This window comes from Sander lucioperca, chromosome 6 (genome assembly GCF_008315115.2).
Source record: "Sander lucioperca isolate FBNREF2018 chromosome 6, SLUC_FBN_1.2, whole genome shotgun sequence".
NCBI classification, from domain to species: Eukaryota; Metazoa; Chordata; class Actinopteri; order Perciformes; family Percidae; genus Sander; species Sander lucioperca.
The window spans coordinates 31,927,640-31,946,235 of record NC_050178.1 but is presented as its reverse complement, the minus strand read 5'-3'; the positions used below and the strand labels follow the sequence as shown (position 1 = coordinate 31,946,235).

Sequence of the window (18,596 nt, the reverse complement as noted above, 5' to 3'; positions counted from 1 at the left end):
TATAATGATACTAATAATATTATTATTATTGTTATTGTTATTTTTATATTAAAACTGTCGGATAAATGTATTAGATTAAAAAGTACAATATTTCCTTCTGAATTGTAGAGTAGAAGTATTGTTAGAAAAGTTGTGATTTACATTTTTCTGTCTTGTTAATATTAAAACTGTTTGCATGGAATGCTATATTATACTGCTGGCACTCTAACAAGATACCATGGAGCCATTGACTATCTTTGTCTGGAGCCTGAGGGCAGAACATGCACGCCCTGACCAGATAGAGGAGACTACATCGACTCTGTATTATGACTGTATTTCACTCATAAATAAGCTGATGTAGAGGGCTTCTCGTTAGTCATATTTTCTGTGCTTTGCTGTAAGTGCTGCAAATTGACTCTACTTGCAAGTAAAAACTAATGACATTTTCAGTGTTTTTGTCCATCTCTTGATAAATAATTATTTTTACAAGTGTATGGTCGTATAAAATGAAAATACCAAAGTTAAGTTACTTAAAGTGAAAATCCTTAAGATTTCAGTCCATGAAGAAAAAGAGTAAAAGAAAAATGTTATTTTATTTCTATGGACGTGTACTATGGAGTATGGAATATGCCTCCAAATCACGTTTCTTTACCTTCCCTCGCGATATTCCGGCAACTGTGGTGTAACCTGGGTGTAACACATCACATATCAGCTAACTAAGCTAAAGCTAGGCTAACTAGCTGCTACAGAGTGACATGTAGTCAACTTTACACTCAGTCTCAATAAAGGAGCTTCCTGAGTGATTGGGACATGGAGTTAAGAAATATCAAGGACCAGGTAGTAAATAAAACTTAACGTTAAATAACTAAGATTAACTTTACTTCTCACAAACACTGCAAACAGCTGGCTATTCATGTTAGCGACATATCGAGCAAAAGTTTGCTACAAGGCTAGTTGATGTTACAATTTCTTTGCTTTGCAAAATTAGATTTAGTGTAGTTTGATGTTTCAATTGTGTAATGCACCTAGACCCTATCATAAGAGTAAATGGGCTTCCTGGTACATGAAGTCCAAACCCTGGTACACAAACATTTAAATCTTTAAATGGATCCACATTTCTCTTTTGTATAACGTTACCTACGTTTGCTTAATATTATCTGTGAAAGACAAATCCTGGCGAGTCATTCCTCAATTTTCTAAATATTCGCTAAAAGTGCTAGGAGTTTTGCATGAATCACCCAAGGAAAGTGTTATTGTTCTTCAGTTAAATGCTTAGTTTTGGTCCCAGTGGGTTTTGCTGATGAAAGCTGTTAGTTGAAACTAAGCGTAATCACCGCTTTTATGTTTTTGGTTGCTTTCTGCAACCCAAAAATCTAGGAAAACATAATGAACTGCACCTAATTTTTATCTAATTTTAACATTTATTTTTGTGACTGTGAAGGCCCATGCACATTATGCTAGTCAGTGTTTGTTTATGCACTCACATGATTGCTGTCCATTTTATTATAAATAGTGGAATCTCAATTTATGATGATGGTATAAATAGCCATATGCACACTGACTGTGGGCCTGACAGCTCACAGTCCCATGGTGCGAGGTTCCTTATAATAGGCTAAGTGCAGACTGTGGTACTGATTGACAGTGTGCAGGAATGTTCTCTTCTCTAACATTTTCTTTTGTTGTGTCTCATCTCTCTTTCAGTCTCCATTGGTCCAGGCTATATTCAGCCGGAACGCAGAAGAAGTGACATTTTTGTTGAACCATAATGAAGATGTCAATTCACTGGTAATATTATCCCACGTTAACTCTGCACTCATGTTGTTTTTTTGTTGTGGTGTCAAATTTGCAATCATAATTTGGGTTAAGATGAAGCTTCTACAAATGGTTAAGTTATATATCTCTGCTGTACTCGTTGTAGCTTTCTTGGTTACCGCACAGCTTTTCTTTACTTGTAAAGTCAAACTTGCGTATGTGTTTGGTTACTGTCAGTTTGCTAAGCATGTTTTCTGGACACATTTGATGCAAAATGTCTGATGTCTGTTTGATAAAAAGAAGGAAAATGTGTTTCTCTTTTCTCTCAGGACCAAGTACAAAGCACACCCCTTCATGCTGCTGCTTATTTGGGTGATGTCCACACTATGGACCTACTTATTACTTCAGGTAGAAAAAACATTTTTCTCACTTTGAAATACGTCATAGTAAAAAAAGGGCTGATCATCAACTACATACAAATCAGCCTTTTTAGTAAGTCAGTCTGAAATTCACCCAAAATACTCAAAAATGTTGCTTTTGCATTCTATTACAGGTGCAAATGTCAACGCTAAGGACCAGTGTTTGCTGACCCCTTTACATCGAGCAGCTGCCTCTCGAAATGAAGTATGTTCCTATTTTTGGAAATACAGAGGGAGAAGGACTTTTCTAAGGACTTGAACACCATATTGTAATGTTTGAATTATGTGTGTTTTTCCCAGAAAGCTGTGGAGTTGCTACTAAAGCACAGAGCGGAGGTCAACACACAGGACAAGTACTTGCATACACCTTTACACATGGCAGCTGCAAAGTGGGCCATAGGCTGCGCTCAAGCTCTGATACCACATGTGTGCGGCCTGGATGTTGCCGACAGATCAGGGAGGACACCACTGCATCATGCAGCGCACAGCGGCCATGAAGAGGTAAACCATAAAGTTGATGGTATTAACCAAAGTCTTCCTCCTGATCTTTTTCCATGTCTAATGTAATAGATTTGACAGTTATAATTTCAATACATAACAATGCTGGAAATTACATTTGCTTTAGAAAAGTGAATGACTGGCGGACATTTTTTTGGTTTCTGGCCAGTTGTTGCAGCATTTGATATAGATTCATATAGTAACCTAGTTTCACCTGATATTTGCTCCTATAACCAGAGCCCTAATAGAGTAGTTGTTCAAGTATCCTAGACTGTTGTCAAGACAAAATGACACAATCCCCTGGACTATAGTTATAGACACACTGGTTGACCGACTTATTATGTTTCTGCAGTTGGTGAACTTGCTCCTGAGCAAAGGTGCCAATGTGAGTGCCAAAGATAAGAAGGAAAGGCAGGCAATCCACTGGGCTGCATACATTGGTAAGTGGTGTCATTCTCCTAAGAGACACAAATATATTCACTTTTTATAGTCACTTTTTACCCAGAATGAAAGCTTTCTCTTGTTTATCTCTTTCTGTTTTTGGAGAATAGACTCTTTAACAAGCAACAGGTTATTTCACTGAGGAACAAGAGTTAAATGTCAGCCTGTGTTTACAGGGAATGTATATGGCTAACATGCTGTCAAATCTAATGTACACCTCTGTCTTACTGGATGGCTGTGGCATCATTGCACATTGGCTATTTGATTGGTTAAGCTATGAATTTGATTATATAGTTGAAAGTTTAAATGAGAAGAGACACATACAGAAACATTTTTTTTGACAAACAGCTGTTGATTTATTATAAGAATATATGACTGGCTTGGCTTATCAACACAGCCTCAGTCTATTTAAATTAGAGGGGTTGTTGACAGAAAAAAAGTGTGTCTTAACAAGATAAAAAAAAATCTGGTGGATATTGTTTCATACAGGAGAGATTGGTGGAATGTGACGTGCGTGCATGGCAGAGACTTGTAGTAAATGTTAAGCTCTTCTTTCAGGCCATGTGGAGGTTGTGAAGCTGCTGGTGTCTCACGGTGCTGATGTGATGTGCAAGGACAAATGTGGTTACACTCCGCTCCACGCTGCAGCTGCCAGTGGACAGTTAGACGTGGTCAAATATCTATTGAGACTGGTGGTGGAGGTAACATAGCTCACTCCCATCACTATAAGTAAACTCAAATCGTAAAAATTATTACAGCTGTCATGTATTTTATGTACTGTATGTTCTGTGACTCTTAATTTACCTAATTAGTTTCCTGACATCTTAATTCTTTAAAGTCAGAATTAAGATGTCAGGAAACATTACACTCCCAAAACACAGCATGCTGCAAACATGGTTTGATCAGTGCTTAATTTGTAAAGTGGGAGGTCCCGGAGCGCAGAGTGGGGGTGGATCCGGCGACTCAAAACGGGGGTTGGAGGTAACGGAACCAAAACAAATTACACTGCCTACGTAGCTTCTCTGACTAAAAAAACCTAAACAACGCTGTGTGTACATCAGGGCAATGTTTATTTTAATGTCAGAACATGCACTGCATGGGTACGAAATGTAATGTCTCCACATTCTTGATCAGCAGAAACGATTTATGCTTGTTTGGGATCCGACTGGCTAGCATATTTGAACAAGTTAAGCAAACTTTGTTGTCTTTTTGACAGTTTTCCCCTGAGTGAAACGAGGCTAACAGCAATCTCAACCAGCATAAGCACATGTGTCACTTGAAGTGCCTCCCCTCCCTCCGTCCCTCTCCCCCCTCTGTCTCCCCTCCCTCTGTCCCTCTCCCCCCTCTGCCTCCCCTCCCTCTGTCCCTCTCCCCCCTCTGCCTCCCCTCCCTCCATCCCTCTCTCCCCTCTGTCTTACCCTGAAAATACACCTCAAAACGCATCGAAAATGCAAACACAAGATTTTTGTGGAACTTCAATGGGGAATAATATAAAGACTAACAAGACAGATAACAACATTGAACACTACACAAACAGTAATTTATTTTTAAATATTAGGTGATTAATTTTTCATAGTGACACTCAAGGTGCCGGATCCAATAAAAAAGGTTCCGGATCCAACGTTGGAGGTGCCGGAACATGTTCCGGTGTGTTCAAATTAAGCCCTGGGTGTAAGATTAGGCACCAATAACATGGTATCCTGCAGAGCTCCAGGCTTGGTTTGATGTTGATATTGCTCTATGTCTCTAATCATGTTGCTGCCTCATCATCAGTAATCTGCTTTTTGCTGATGATACCATCTGGTCACAAAATGCATTACTACATTCACAACTAAAGCTAATATTAGTTTTAAAAATTACCTTTTACACAAGCCAAATCTTTCAAACTTCTTTTTTTTCTCCTTTTCTTTAAAAGATTCCTCCAGGCATCATCAGCAAAGTCACTTCACTCTTGACACTGAATAATCTTCAGTGTTTCTTCGGCTGCCAAGAGACTCTCATGCTTACAAATCACCAGCCATGTTTCATTTTATACACATCAATTGTTTTCCTCCTCAGACTGATGAACCTAACATTTTTGGGAACACAGCGCTCCACATGGCCTGTCACACGGGGCAGGACGCTGTGGCCACTGAGCTGGTGAACTGTGGTGCCAACATCAATCAGCCCAACTACAATGGCAGCACGCCGCTGCATCTGTCTGCCGCGTCCTCCAGCGGGGTGCTGTGTCTCGAGCTGCTAATCAACAATGGTGCTGATGTCAACGTGCAGGTAAAGAGCCTGTTTTTAGAGCAATTGTGGATTTGAAAAGAACAAAAAGAAGAAATAATGATGTATAACTGGATCGTAGTCATTGTTCAGCGGATTAAATGTACAATGTGCAGATGATTTATGTCATTCTTTTAACTTAACATGTTTCCTTTTCCTCTGTTTAACAGAATAAGGAAGGAAAGAGCCCTCTGCATATGGCTTCTATGCACGGGCGGTTCACGGGCTCCCAGATTCTGATCCAAAATGGTAGCATATTTACACTATCCCCAGCATCGTCTCTTAACACATGATTGATTCTGAAAAACGAAAATGTACCCTCACGATATACTCTTAAACTGACTTCAAATATCAGCGCATGTCCTCACTCAGCTGAAACACATCATATTCACATCATGTTTCCTTCTCCCTCTGTACACAGGCGCGGAGATTGACTGCGCTGATATGTTTGGAAACACGCCTCTTCATGTTGCTGCCAGATATGGTCAAGAGTTGCTGGTCAGCACTCTGCTGACAAACGGTGCTGATAAGACCAGGTACAGTATATCTGTCCAAACCTGAGATTGTTTTATGTGTGTGTTATTTTCTTGATGCAGTTATGCTGCAAGAGAAAAGCATTAAGCATTATTACACATACACACAGACTCAATTATTCCACATGATCCTATAATATTCTGCTTCCAGACTAGGAAGTATATCGACAGAAAAAATATCAAGCTGCACAGTCACTGTCAATATTTCGACATCCAAACCAACAAACTCCAATTTCATACAAGAAATTGTTTCCCACTAAGCACAACATCTAACTTATCTTCGTTATGCTCTCTAAAGACAGGGGATTCATGGGATGCTTCCACTGCATTTGGCGGTGCTCTACGGATTTCCAGACTGTTGTCGAAAGTTACTGTCCAATGGTGAGAATCTGTCTGAGTCAATTTATCCTATCCCTTTTAGCATTTTAATTTTACTGACACACCCCAAAATGTTTCCACTTCACAAAGTGTTATTGTTGGTTGTGTATCGTTCAGGCCATTTTTACATCATGCCGTCTCAAGTGCCGTCAACTGGGGATGATATAAACTTCTTAGACGACCACGGAAGGACTTGCCTGCATGCAGCTGCTTCTGGAGGGTGAGCTAACACACACTCACTCACACACACACACACACACACACACACACACACACACACACACACACACACACACACACACACACACACACACACACACACACACACACACACACAATGTTATATGTATTACTTTATCTTTACTTTACATACACTGCATTTACATACAGCTGAATAGTTCGACTTACTGTTAAAAATCTGCATTCTACAATATCTTTAACTATGATCATAGTTAAAGATATTGGAATCGTTTTGCAATGTAATGCCTATCATCTAGACAGTTTGACGAATGATTTTCCATGTCTAAATATTGACAATAATTTAGGAACGTCTTCTGCTTATTTTTTGGGCGGATTTTGGTCACCATAAAATCCATTGTATAGCTTAAATCTCGTCTTGCTCTTTTAGTGTCGATATGTTTTCTAAACTTATGGATGATTGCAGTATATTAATATAAACAATACATGCAATTTAATACTGTATGAAAAATGCAGCAATAAATGACACAATCAATTCTTTCTTACATTTTGGAAGTATTATACATTTTGTTTGCTAATAGCTCTGTTTGGTGTCTGTGTGGTGTCATTACTTGAAACACTACTGACAACTTTTTTTCTTTTGTGACAGAAATGTTGACTGTCTGAACTTGCTGTTAAATAGTGCTGCTGCTGAACTGGATGTAAAAGATCATTTGGGACGGTAAGCAGCACTGAATAGCTGGAGCTAAGAGTTTAACTCTGGTGTTACCTGATATCACAGCTGTCTCCTGTTGCACCTCGCAGATCTCCTTTGCACTATGCTGCAGCTAACGGTAACAGCCAATGCACCATCTCCCTGGTGAGAGCCGGCGCGGAGGTCAATGAGCTGGATCTGACGGGCTGCAGCCCTCTGCACTATGCTGCTGCTTCACACACCTTTTGTGGGTGAGATAGCATTTACTGCCATTTCAATTTGCTCGTTTTACTCAGAGCTGCAAGGACAGCATCCTGTGGATAGGTTTTCGTTAAAAATCCAGAATTCATTCAAGCCAGTTTTAAAAGCGTCCACCTTTCTTTCCACAGAGAGGAAACAAACTCTGAGCCTGACCACAGTGAGGGAAAGGAACAAGAAGCCTCTCTGTAAGTCTCACATTATATTAAACACATTCTTAATCATAAAGTAGATCAACTTTTATCTTTATACAATAGATCTGCTCTTCTGTGCAGAATCCACAATAATCAGTCAGTAAATAACATCTAGAGGTATTGTTGAAATATGTGTATGAAATAGGTGTCAACAGAGCGAAGTGAACCTTTTCCGTTCTTTTAAAAAGTAGTTAAGAGCAAAATCAGAGGTCAGAAAAAAAAGTCACAATCAAATCTGTGCAGCTATGAGACCAAATTGGTCCAAGAAAAGGTGAAAATCTGACTTTTATTATGTAAGATGATGCAAACATTTGTAAGACTTTGGACACTTTACAGAAAAAGTGTTTTATTTTTTATGTAAAAACGCATTAAAAATAAATTTTGCTTTGGTGTACTTGATATTTAAAAACAAATGGCAACACACACAATAGCAATACACAGAAAAGCCATGTTTCATTTAACGGAACCCTTAATGCATTTCCCAAAGACATCGGGAAGTGGATGTTTGTAAAACACTTCATATAATGGGTCTCTTTGATTACTTGCTGTAAGAAGAATAAAACCCAGACAAGATTATAATGTTGTGCTCTGTGTGTTCAGGTGTTTAGACTTCTTGCTTGACAGTGGGGCGAACCCAACTCTGAAGAACAGTAACGGTTACAGTGCCGTCCACTATGCAGCAGCTTATGGGAACAAACAGCATCTGGAACTGGTCAGTGGTATCTTAGGTTTTGATTTTTTTCTTCTTGTTAATCCATTGCAGACTAGACCCAATTGAAGTGTTCTTTTTTGTCTTTTTTCTTCTCTCAAACTTGCAGCTCCTGGAGATTTCGTTCAACTGTCTAGAAGAGGTTGAAAGTAATATTCCAGTCAGTCCTTTGCACTTAGCTGTGAGTGGCACATGATTACAGTGAATACACTGGAAAAAGATGTGACTTTTTAACTTGAAGACCGCATATTTACAAGCGTTTGACTCTACTGCTATTATGCATTCTGCTGTTACAGGCGTATTATGGTCACCGTGAGGCACTGCGGTTGCTTTGTGAGACATTGGTGAGTCTGGATGTGCGGGACATTGAAGGCAGAACTGCCCTCCACCTGGCTGCTCAGAGAGGTTTTGCCCCATGTGTGGAGGTGCTGCTGAAGCATCAAGCCTCTTACACACTGAAGGAGCACAAGCGCAAGTGGACGGCTCTCCATGCTGCAGGTGTGTGTGTGTGTGGGTGTGGTGTGGTGTGTGTATGTGTGTGCGCTGGATCCTGGGATGTTTAAGGAAAGCCTTATAAGATAGGATTTCTACAAATCTACAGTGTAAATTTGGTGTTGATATGAACATTGTTATGAGAATAAACCATATTGTTTTACGGTTAACAAGTTTTTTAGTTTTCATTTTAAAATATATAGAACTTTATAATCTATGTAATTAATCTGTGAAACTGATATTTGTTTTACTTGATATTTCCCATCTACTGTTTTCCCCTGTGCAGCTGCTGAGGGCCAAATGGACTGTCTGCTTTTATTGGTCAACGGGGAACAAAGTGCCGACATCATCGACAGTCCAGATACACAGGGACAGTGAGTCACGTAATGTTTTATACTATATATTTTTAATGGTTGACTAGGTAAAGACCTGACATGTAGAATAGAATACGTTTTATTGAATTACATTTTTTTGCAACTAAACTAAAAAAAAACTGCTATAATGCAGGTTACTTTACCACCAAATATCCAACCAATTTTTACTATTCTGACACAACCAGAAAATTATCCTCACAGCAGTCAATTCTTCTTCTATTGTTGTCTTTTTTGTCGTATGCAGGACGGCTCTCATGCTGGCAGCTTTGGGACGGCACACCGACTGTGTCCACATCCTGTTGGAGAAAGGAGCAAAGGCTGATGCTGCAGACAAAAAGGGCTTTACTGCATTACACAGAGCTGTAAGTGTACTTGCTGTGCGTGTGTGTGTGTGTGTGTGTGTGTGTGTGGTACATGTCCTCTCACTTTATTAATGGCACTTAATAATGTAAATGAGGGATATGTCCCTTTACAGAGTCCTTGGCGTTCCAGATGTGTTGTTTTATCTCTCACATCATAACTTTTGTCGTCCCACTGCAGGCCATGTTGGGCAGTGAGGACTGTGTATCTGCTCTGTTGGAACATGGGGCCTCTGCTCTGTGTAGAGACTCTCAGGGAAGGACCCCGCTGCACCTTGTAGCGTCCCGCGGCCACACGGAGCTACTTCGAACTTTGCTAAAGGCTGCTATGAAAGCTGACCCTCTGGACTCCATATTGGACTACAGAGGCTACACACCCGCCCACTGGGCTGCCCACCACGGTGAGACATCAGGGAAATGTGGGCAAACCCAACCCGATTCCTGCCCTGTATTTTATTTTATTTCTTTATGAATGCTTATAGTCTGTGTAATGTCATTGTCACGGTTTAAACTGAATTGAACCCAAATGCAGACCATAACACCGAGCCAGAGAAGGTTTAACAGGTTTATTATGAAGTTAAATTGTTCAGGTTTCCAACAATAGGGGAAGAGCAGGTCCAGGTCTACAGAGAGGGAAACAGTTCCAGAGTTCTGAGCAGGAGTGGTACCGTACTGTCCTAGTGTCTGTGGTGAATCCAAATGTGACGTCCAGTAGTGGAAAGCAGGATGGTGGTGGCAGGAGTGAAGCGGAGGCAGGAGTCGGGTTCCGATAGTCTGTAGCACAGGAGAAAATATAAGTTGAACAGGCCAAAAACACGAAAGGCAAAACAAGCAGGTTGAGTCAGCAGCGAGACTAACATGGTAATCTTGACTATGATCTGACGATGAGTGGCAAGGTTGACCGGGTATTTAAGGCTGAGGTGATTATGGTGAATGAGCTGCAGCTGGAACCCTGACTCCCGCACACCAGACTTCACTCCTGCAATTAAGAACAGACAGAGGGGAGGGGAAGAGCAGAGAGAGAGCTACCTAGCAGCAGTAGGCCTAACAGTCATCAGTTATGTATGGGCTGTGTATTCAACTTAGATGCACGGATAAAAAAAGTGGTGGAAATTCTGGTTTTTAATCGGGCCTCGGCACAAAACTGCTGGCGAGGTTCAGGCTCAGGTCGGGCTTGGACAGAAACTGTGGGTTCATGCAGGGTCGGGCCTGATTTTCTGGGCCCGATTTTTGCTCTTACATGGACAAGAATACAGATAAACATGGCAAAAACATGTATGAATGAACATTTTTCTCTTATCAGTAGTTTCATCCACACTATTATTTTAGCCTTTGAATCATTCCTCTCAGTTAAAACACTTGGTGTTGGTAAGATACTGTATTGCCATTTCTTTACAAAGTTTGAAATAATCATTTGTCCATTTGTGTCTGTAGGGCGTGAAGGATGTTTACACATTTTACTTGAAAACAATCTTTTTAGCAACCAGGAGGGAAATCTCTTCACCGCATTACACTGTGCTCTGTGAGTACTGCAGTAAAAGTAAACGCTCATCATGCATATGTTTATTACATATTAATAAAACTAAATTGAACGTGGTTCTTCAAAGTGTAACAACCCTGTTCTCCCTACGCAGAGTTAATGGACATGATGTTGCTGCTGGACTTCTAGTGAAGGCTGTTGGCCCTCAAATTGTTAACGTTAGCGATGCCAAAGGAAGGTGGGTTCTGCTCTGAGCTCTGCTTATCATAACAACTCATCATAACAAATCTATTTCATGCAGCACTGCCAGTATGGATCAGTCTATGGATATTGCAAATGTAGAAGTTTTAGGTTTATTTTCAATTCACGCATGCATCTACAAGCAGTGGTTGTACGTATGCAATTAAATCACTCTCACTACAGCTTAGCATTATTATTGCCTTTCATTTGGTCCATAAAATTGTCTTTTTTTATGCAAATATTAGTCAGAAAAGGTTATATTGTATGATATGTAAAATAGTCATTACAAACATTTTATTCAAACCTCAAATGTATTGATAACTCTGATGTACAATTGTGTTAAACTTGTATTTTGTTATCTTGAAAGGTTCAACAAAGACCTTTCACAGCTTGCAGAAAGATGCAAATTGAACCGTATGTTCATGTGTATGTGTGAGTGCAGGACCCCGCTGCATGCGGCTGCTTATTCAGGAAATGTTGCTGGGCTCCAGCTGGTCCTGGCCCAGGGAGCTGAAGTCAATGCTGTGGATCATTGTCGATGCTCTCCTGTGATGGTTGCTGCTGCCTGTGGACAGACTATGGCTGTTGGTATGTGATTTAAATTACCCTCATCTACATCTGAGAAACCTTAAAACACATCAGGACCAGCTCAGCTCAAGAGGAGGACAAAACTACATGATGTTTTTTTGCAAGAGATATTCAAAGTCCCTCTTTCATCCATCTTTCCTCTCTAATAATTTATTTTCAAGCACTCAATCACACATAGTGATTTAAAGTGCCCATATTATAAAAAAATCACTTTTTCTGGGATTTGGGGTGTTATGTTGTGTCTCTGGTGCTTCCACACACATACAAACTTTGAAAAAAATCCATCCATGCTGTTTAGAGTGAGATACAGTTTCTGAATGTGTCCTGCTTCAGTCTCTGGGTGAGCTGTTCAAAATCGGCACGGCTTGTGATGAAACGAGCAGGCTAACCGTAACCATTAGCTCGTAGCGTTAGCGTTAGCATGCTAACGCTAACGCTAGCATGCTAACGCTAGCATGCTACCTCGTTCTCAAAAGCAAAGCACTGCTACAACACACACAAGTTCACCATAATCTACAAAAGAACTACTTACATGTGCGCCCTCATTTAGAAGTCTCCCAGCTAATCCTGCCTTGTAACTGACCAAAGTTGTAGAAACAGCCTTTCTTTTACTGTCTATGGAGCTAGCTAGCTGACATGATCTACATCTGAGCTACTGGGCATGTGCGAGTGCAATCAAAGATAGTACAGAAGAAGAAGAAGAAAAGAGGTCTCACTCTGTAGCTAAAACAGAGACCAGCTGAAAAGAGGATCTGCAGCAGTGAGAGAGAGCGGTGCAGTACAACACAAATATGGTGTTTTTTGAAATTTAAACCATGTAAACCTATTCTGGTACAACCTTAAAATACAATATGAACCTGAAAATGAGCATAATATGGCTGCTTTAAGAAACACAGGAATTCTTATGTCTCCTTTTAGCACATGGGAACTGTTTTTTTGGCCCTCACAGTCCTCACTGATGGTTACCTTTAATACACCATATACATCTGTTGCACTGATTGGAAGTTGCTAATTTATAAAATATAAAGGTCTGTGTTCGTTGTGAAAGGTGTCTTTATTTTTGCATTCCAGAGTTCTTGCTGCACAAAGCGAAGCCAGACCTGACCCTGGTGGATGTCAATAATAACACTGCCCTTCACTTAGCCTGCATTAAGGTCACATACACAAACACAAACAAATGCATGTACTGTATGCATGCAGTGGTACAATGAAACATTTTGCACGTGTGTAGCCGCGCAGTAATGTAACAAGTGTCAGATAAGCTAATAACCTGCTAAGATATAGTAAATCGGGTTAAGAATGTAATCAAACATGTTTTCAAAATTAACATTTTTCATTCATACTACCTTATTTATCCTGCAATGGCTCATAACAGTAAGAATGTAATAATGTGTAATAATAATGTGGTGCTATAACATTGTTTGGTTTGAAATGTACTAAATTATGCAAATTAAGTGAAGGATTTGATTACATTTTCAGCCACAACTTATGACATTGACTACTTATTACATTTTCAGGCAGTTTGTTCGAAATTATGTGATTTAGCAATATTGTACAATGTGTTTTATTCTGCAGGGTCATGAGATGTGTGCCCTGTTGATCCTTGGAGAGATCAGCGACTCCTCCCTCATAAATGCAACAAACAGCGCTCTCCAAATGTGAGTCGTCCTAAAGCGCTGGCTGCTATATGTGCATGCTGTTAATTGATAATACCAACTCATCAAAATTTGATCAAACTGAGAAATGTAGGAAGTAATTAACTTGGAATTTATGAATAAGGAAATCAACCAGTATGGATTCTGAAGTTTAGTATTAAGCGTGCAACGGAAATTGTGAAAAATTAAGTCACAATATTGCGAGAAAAAAGTCATAATATCATGACAAAATCTAATACTCCATCATAAACAGGTGAAGGGAACTTTCGAGGGTTTTTGTTTTAATTAAGGTCTTTTTATTGTATTTTCACATACAACAAACAACAGATACATAACAACCCACATCCCATCCACCCACATCGCACCACTGCTACAAAGAAAAGCGGACTATAAAATAAAAAGAAAAAAGAAAAGAAGGACTACAACATTCACATCATACAATGTCATTAGAGTCCATCTGTTCGACCAATGTAAGAACAGGTTGCCAGATATTACTGAATTTAATATTATCACCTTGTAAATAATGACGAATTTGTTCAAGAGTTAAATAGTGCATAACATCGTTGATCCAGTGTTTAAATACAGGTGGAGACGTATCCTTCCATTTTAATAAAACAATGCGTCTGGCCAAGAGAGTTGTAAATGCTATCATAGTACTATCCCATTTGTCTATGCCAAGTTCTTGTGGTACTACTCCAAAAATGGCAATGACCGGTGATGGGTCAATATGAGTATGCAATGCTCTAGAAAGAAAAGCAAAAATCAGCTCCCAAAACTCAGACAATTTAGGGCAGCTCCAAAACATATGTGACAGAGTGCCCAGCTCTGTATTACATCGATCACACAATATCAATATCGGGTGCAATTTTGGCCAACTTGATTTTGATCAATGTAACCGGTGAGTAACTTTAAACTGGATAATGGTATGTCGTAGGCAGATAGAGGATGAGTGTATGTTATTGAGAGCAGCCTGCCATAGCTCGTCTGATATTTCTGTGTCCAGCTCTCCCTCCCATTGATGTTTTAATGCTGTCAATGGCTTCAGATTATCCATGCTGAGTAGAGAGTACAACCTGCCAACAACCTCCCCAAGCCAAAGGTGTATCTTAAAACTTTCGAGGGTTTTTAAGGTCATTGTCAGCTGCAGGCTGTTCATCTAAGATGCCTCTGTTTTTCTGCTATTTCTTTTTCAAATGTATTATAAAAAAGGAAATGCATTGTAATGATGCTGGTAAACAATTTCTTTACTATGATTGAATATCAATAGTAGGTTTTGTATATTAACAAGGTACCCTGATATCAGCGTGAAGAAAGTTGTCCATGTGTACAGTATTGACTTGCCTGCCATCGGCCCCAGTAACATTTCATGTAAAAACGTTTGATATGGTTGCTTTAAAGAGGTTTCTTTCTGTCTCATGCAGGCCCCTTCACATTGCAGCAAGGAAAGGCCTGGCGACTGTAGTACAGGTGTTATTGAGCAGAGGAGCAGCAGTCATGGCTGTAGATGAGGAAGGTAAGCAGGAATAATTATATTTCTGTGATACAATACCAAAGCATTCTGTGTTTCCTGACAACAACAACAAAGTTACTGGAGGACACTGTAGGATAATTCTTTGCCTGTTGGCCCTCTGTAGGCCACACGCCGGCTCTGGCCTGTGCCCCAAACAAGAATGTGGCAGACTGTCTGGCCCTGATCCTCTCCACCATGAAGCCTTTCCCACCGAGAGAGGCCGGCGCCAGTACAGCCTCTCACTTCAACCCCATCCTGAAGAACTGCGGCATTGCTGCCACCTGTGGGTCCAGCAGTAACTTGTGCCACGCCTAAGTCAAGGTGCCACACAGGTGTTTGATGGAGTGAAATGTCATCCCAGTGTTGCCACGATACTGGAATTTTTGACTTTGATACAATACTTGATATTCAATACCATTTTCGATACCACAGGGAAAAATTGACACAACATTGAAGGTATAAAATCTTAGATTTTTATGAAACCATCATGTGCTTTTGCTAAATTTGTAGTGTTAGCACCTTTTCGTTAGCACTGCTCTGTAGCATGGCTTGCATATGGGGGTCTTTGGTGTTTTTTGCCCCAAACGTCTCCTCCCAGGCAGCGCAGCAATGGTTATGTTTAGGGTTAAGGTTAGCTGCCTGGAAGGTGCCGTTGGAGGCAAAAAACACCATTGAGTGCATATGAGCTTGTTTGTATCATTTGCCTCAAATGCAAAGTATTTCAAAACAGCACTCCTGCTGTTTTCTATGTCAACAAAAACCAGTCGCAGAAGCTGTGCACTTGCCATCTTTAATGAGCCAACACCATAACAAAACCTGCAAGTTATTATATTCAACTGGAGCGAATGAGACGAGTGGCAAGATAGACATCACTGTGAGTGAGAGGAAGTGGGGCTATGCGGGCACTGCAACGAGTGCGTGTGTGTGTCTGTGCGCATGTGTGTCTGTGCGTGTCTGCGTGTCAACTTGCTGTTGGAGAGAGTATATCTATATCGGTAGTGCGGAAAATGAGCGTTGAAACCGTTTCAAATATTCAGAATAAATTATGTATCAAAAAACCCATCTATCCCGGTCGAGTCCAAAGTCTCCACGCATAACCACGCGCACACATAAGTTTCCAGAAACATGTATGGTCATGACATTTATACTTGTGTCATATGCAGCTGCATGCACACTATGCTCATGCACCAGTAGCGTTGATTGCTTCTCTAAAGTCTAGTCTTACACATTAGTAATATTAGCAGACCTCTTAGATGATCTTCTCTGTCACATGAGTGGAGTTTAGCACACATATAGTTATTTTAATGAAGTACTAACCATTAGAAATGAGAAGAAGTTTTAAAATGTGCACGCTACACAAGCCTCTTCACTTGAACCCCGTCAGCTGTCAGTATTGGCTTAATTTCTCGTTAACCACCAAAGCCTGAAATCTCCATGTTTGTCTTCAGCTGATACAAGTGCAAGAAAACTCTGATGAATGTGTGTTTGTTTTGTGTCTGCAAGCGCTGTTTTGCATATTAGACATTGCTTCTTAATATACTTGTTTTAAAATATCTAACAGGTGCTTTAAACCTTTTATGCAATTAATAAGACTCTATTTTTCTATCCTGTCCAGAGTGTAGCAGACTGTACACTGATATAAATAACCTTATTATTCTAATATTATCATGATTTACATAAATTACATTTCAGTTTAGTAAGGTCACAAGCATGTGTATAGTAGTAATATAGTTTACCGAGTCTAGTGTATATATAGTTCTTACAATGAAGTTAACCTTATACTTGTATTATCTTGAAAATCCAAAATTATTGAGAATTAACCTCAGGTCACTACGTACTGTACTGTGGGTGCAATAAAAAGCACATTTTGAGCTTGATGTTGTGTTACAAATGTATGACAGAAGTTGCATATTTCAGTTAAATAAGCCAGAGAATAAAACAAACAAATGAAAGGTCAAAGAAAGAAAGAAATGTGCATTGATATGAACAGTTTTAAGGCACAGGGAAAAAATCTCAGTCTCTGAACGTTAAGCGTAAAAGTCTTTTGCAAATTTGTAATTAACTATGTCTGCAATTTAAGATGCATTTAATTTTAGATTTTTTTTTTCCAAGTTCCAAGAGCCGAAGGTGACGTTTTTAAATTGCTTGTTTTCCAGCAGCCTCAAACCCAAAGATATTTAATTTACACTATCAGACAAAGAAAAGCAGAAAATCCCTCACGTTTAAGAAGCTGGACCCAGAAAATGTCTGGCATTTTTGCTTGATGAATTAGTAAGATATTAATTATCAAATGGTCAATTCATTTTCAGTTGATCAACCCATCAATTTGTTTTTTTTTGTTGCTACAATGTTGTACGTGCGCTTTGAAATGTAATGTAGGAACCTGCTCACATCAATTGCCACTAACAATCTGTTAAATACTAGAAACTGAAATCATTGTGTGTCAATGATGTTGATCAAATATTTCACATAATTACGATCAAGAGAAGAAAAACTGGCAACGCCCACAGAATAAAGTTTTTTTTTAGTCATTGTTTTTCACTTGTTAAATAAATAAGCACAATGGCACGAAGACTGCCTCTTTCTCTTTAAAGATAACACTTGGGGCAGTGGTGGCCTAAAGGTTAGAGAGGCGAGCTTTCCCCACCCAGATTTATTCGTCTCAATCTCCTGGACCAGCAGAATAAATCTGGGTGGGAAAAGTAACCCTCCCTCATTACCACCACTGAGGTGCCCTTGAGCAAGGCCCTTAACCACAACTGCTCCAGTGTAGCTGCTCAGTGGCCAGCCCCAGATCAGATTGGTTGTACTGGACAGCTTCCAGGTGTGAATGTGTAACTGAGTAAATGTGATCTCGGTTAAACTACCCCATTTTTATTTTTTATAAATGGAGGTTTGCATTACAAGTTTATCTTTTTATAATTTGAAAGCTGTTTACAGACTTTGATATGTTTCCCCCTTTTGCTAATTGATTTCATTTTAATAATACCTGCTGTGTTAAAATGGCTTTAAACTATTTGCACTCTGACATGACAGTTTACATTTAACAGTATGGTGTCCTTAGGTTTATGCAAATATATCAAATTTGAAGGTGCATTTTACAACTTGTTACAAAACAAAGTTACAATAAACATTAGAAACCAGTTCAGTTTAAGCTTGTCCTTCCTTGTTTCATTTGGATGAAATTACTGGGAGTAAATGGTTTGACAATTCTAAACACAAGTTGCAGTGAAATGTTTTGAATAAATGCTTACAGCTTTTCATGTGAACAAACTGTGTCCTCTGTATTTTTTACTGAGATTTCAGGGTTTAACTCCCAACTTGAATGCTCTGTGTGATCTAGTTGTGGATGTTATTCATATGAGACAAAACAAATAAATCACTACTATGAGAAGGGTTTTTGCAGTATTTTTCTTCATTTGAGTTCCTTGATAGTTTCTACACACTGTTTAGCACAACACTCTTCCAAATGACATCTGCAAATTAGTGAATCGTCTTCAAAATGCTTGAAAAAAAGTAGTGGCTTTAACAAAAGTGCATGTCTTATTTATAAGGGCATAGATTATTAAGAAGGACT

At 39.5% G+C, this 18,596-nt stretch overlaps 1 protein-coding gene across 2 annotated transcripts; it reads left to right on the top strand.

Moving 5' to 3' along the window:
* Nucleotides 1-629: 629 nt before the first annotated feature.
* On the top strand, nt 630-18,416 carry ankrd52b (ankyrin repeat domain 52b). Of its 2 annotated transcripts, XM_036002642.1 has the most exons (29): nt 631-816; nt 1,681-1,764; nt 2,061-2,139; nt 2,285-2,355; nt 2,451-2,651; nt 3,001-3,088; nt 3,648-3,790; nt 5,148-5,360; nt 5,528-5,606; nt 5,779-5,893; nt 6,189-6,271; nt 6,386-6,488; nt 7,116-7,187; nt 7,271-7,411; nt 7,550-7,606; nt 8,213-8,324; nt 8,431-8,502; nt 8,618-8,819; nt 9,100-9,187; nt 9,432-9,549; nt 9,728-9,947; nt 10,981-11,068; nt 11,181-11,264; nt 11,709-11,854; nt 12,926-13,008; nt 13,430-13,512; nt 14,931-15,022; nt 15,144-15,580; nt 15,696-18,416. In XM_036002642.1, exons 1-28 carry the CDS (start codon nt 790-792, stop codon nt 15,332-15,334), a joined length of 3,135 nt encoding a protein of 1,044 aa, XP_035858535.1. In that variant the 5' UTR covers nt 631-789; the 3' UTR covers nt 15,335-15,580; nt 15,696-18,416. The 2 variants fall into 2 exon arrangements, with proteins under 2 accessions (XP_035858536.1, XP_035858535.1); XM_036002643.1 differs by lacking the exons at nt 12,926-13,008; nt 13,430-13,512; nt 14,931-15,022; nt 15,144-15,580; nt 15,696-18,416 and adding an exon at nt 12,743-12,920 and having other exon boundaries at nt 630-816; nt 11,709-12,041.
* The last annotated feature ends 180 nt before the right edge of the window (nt 18,417-18,596 follow it).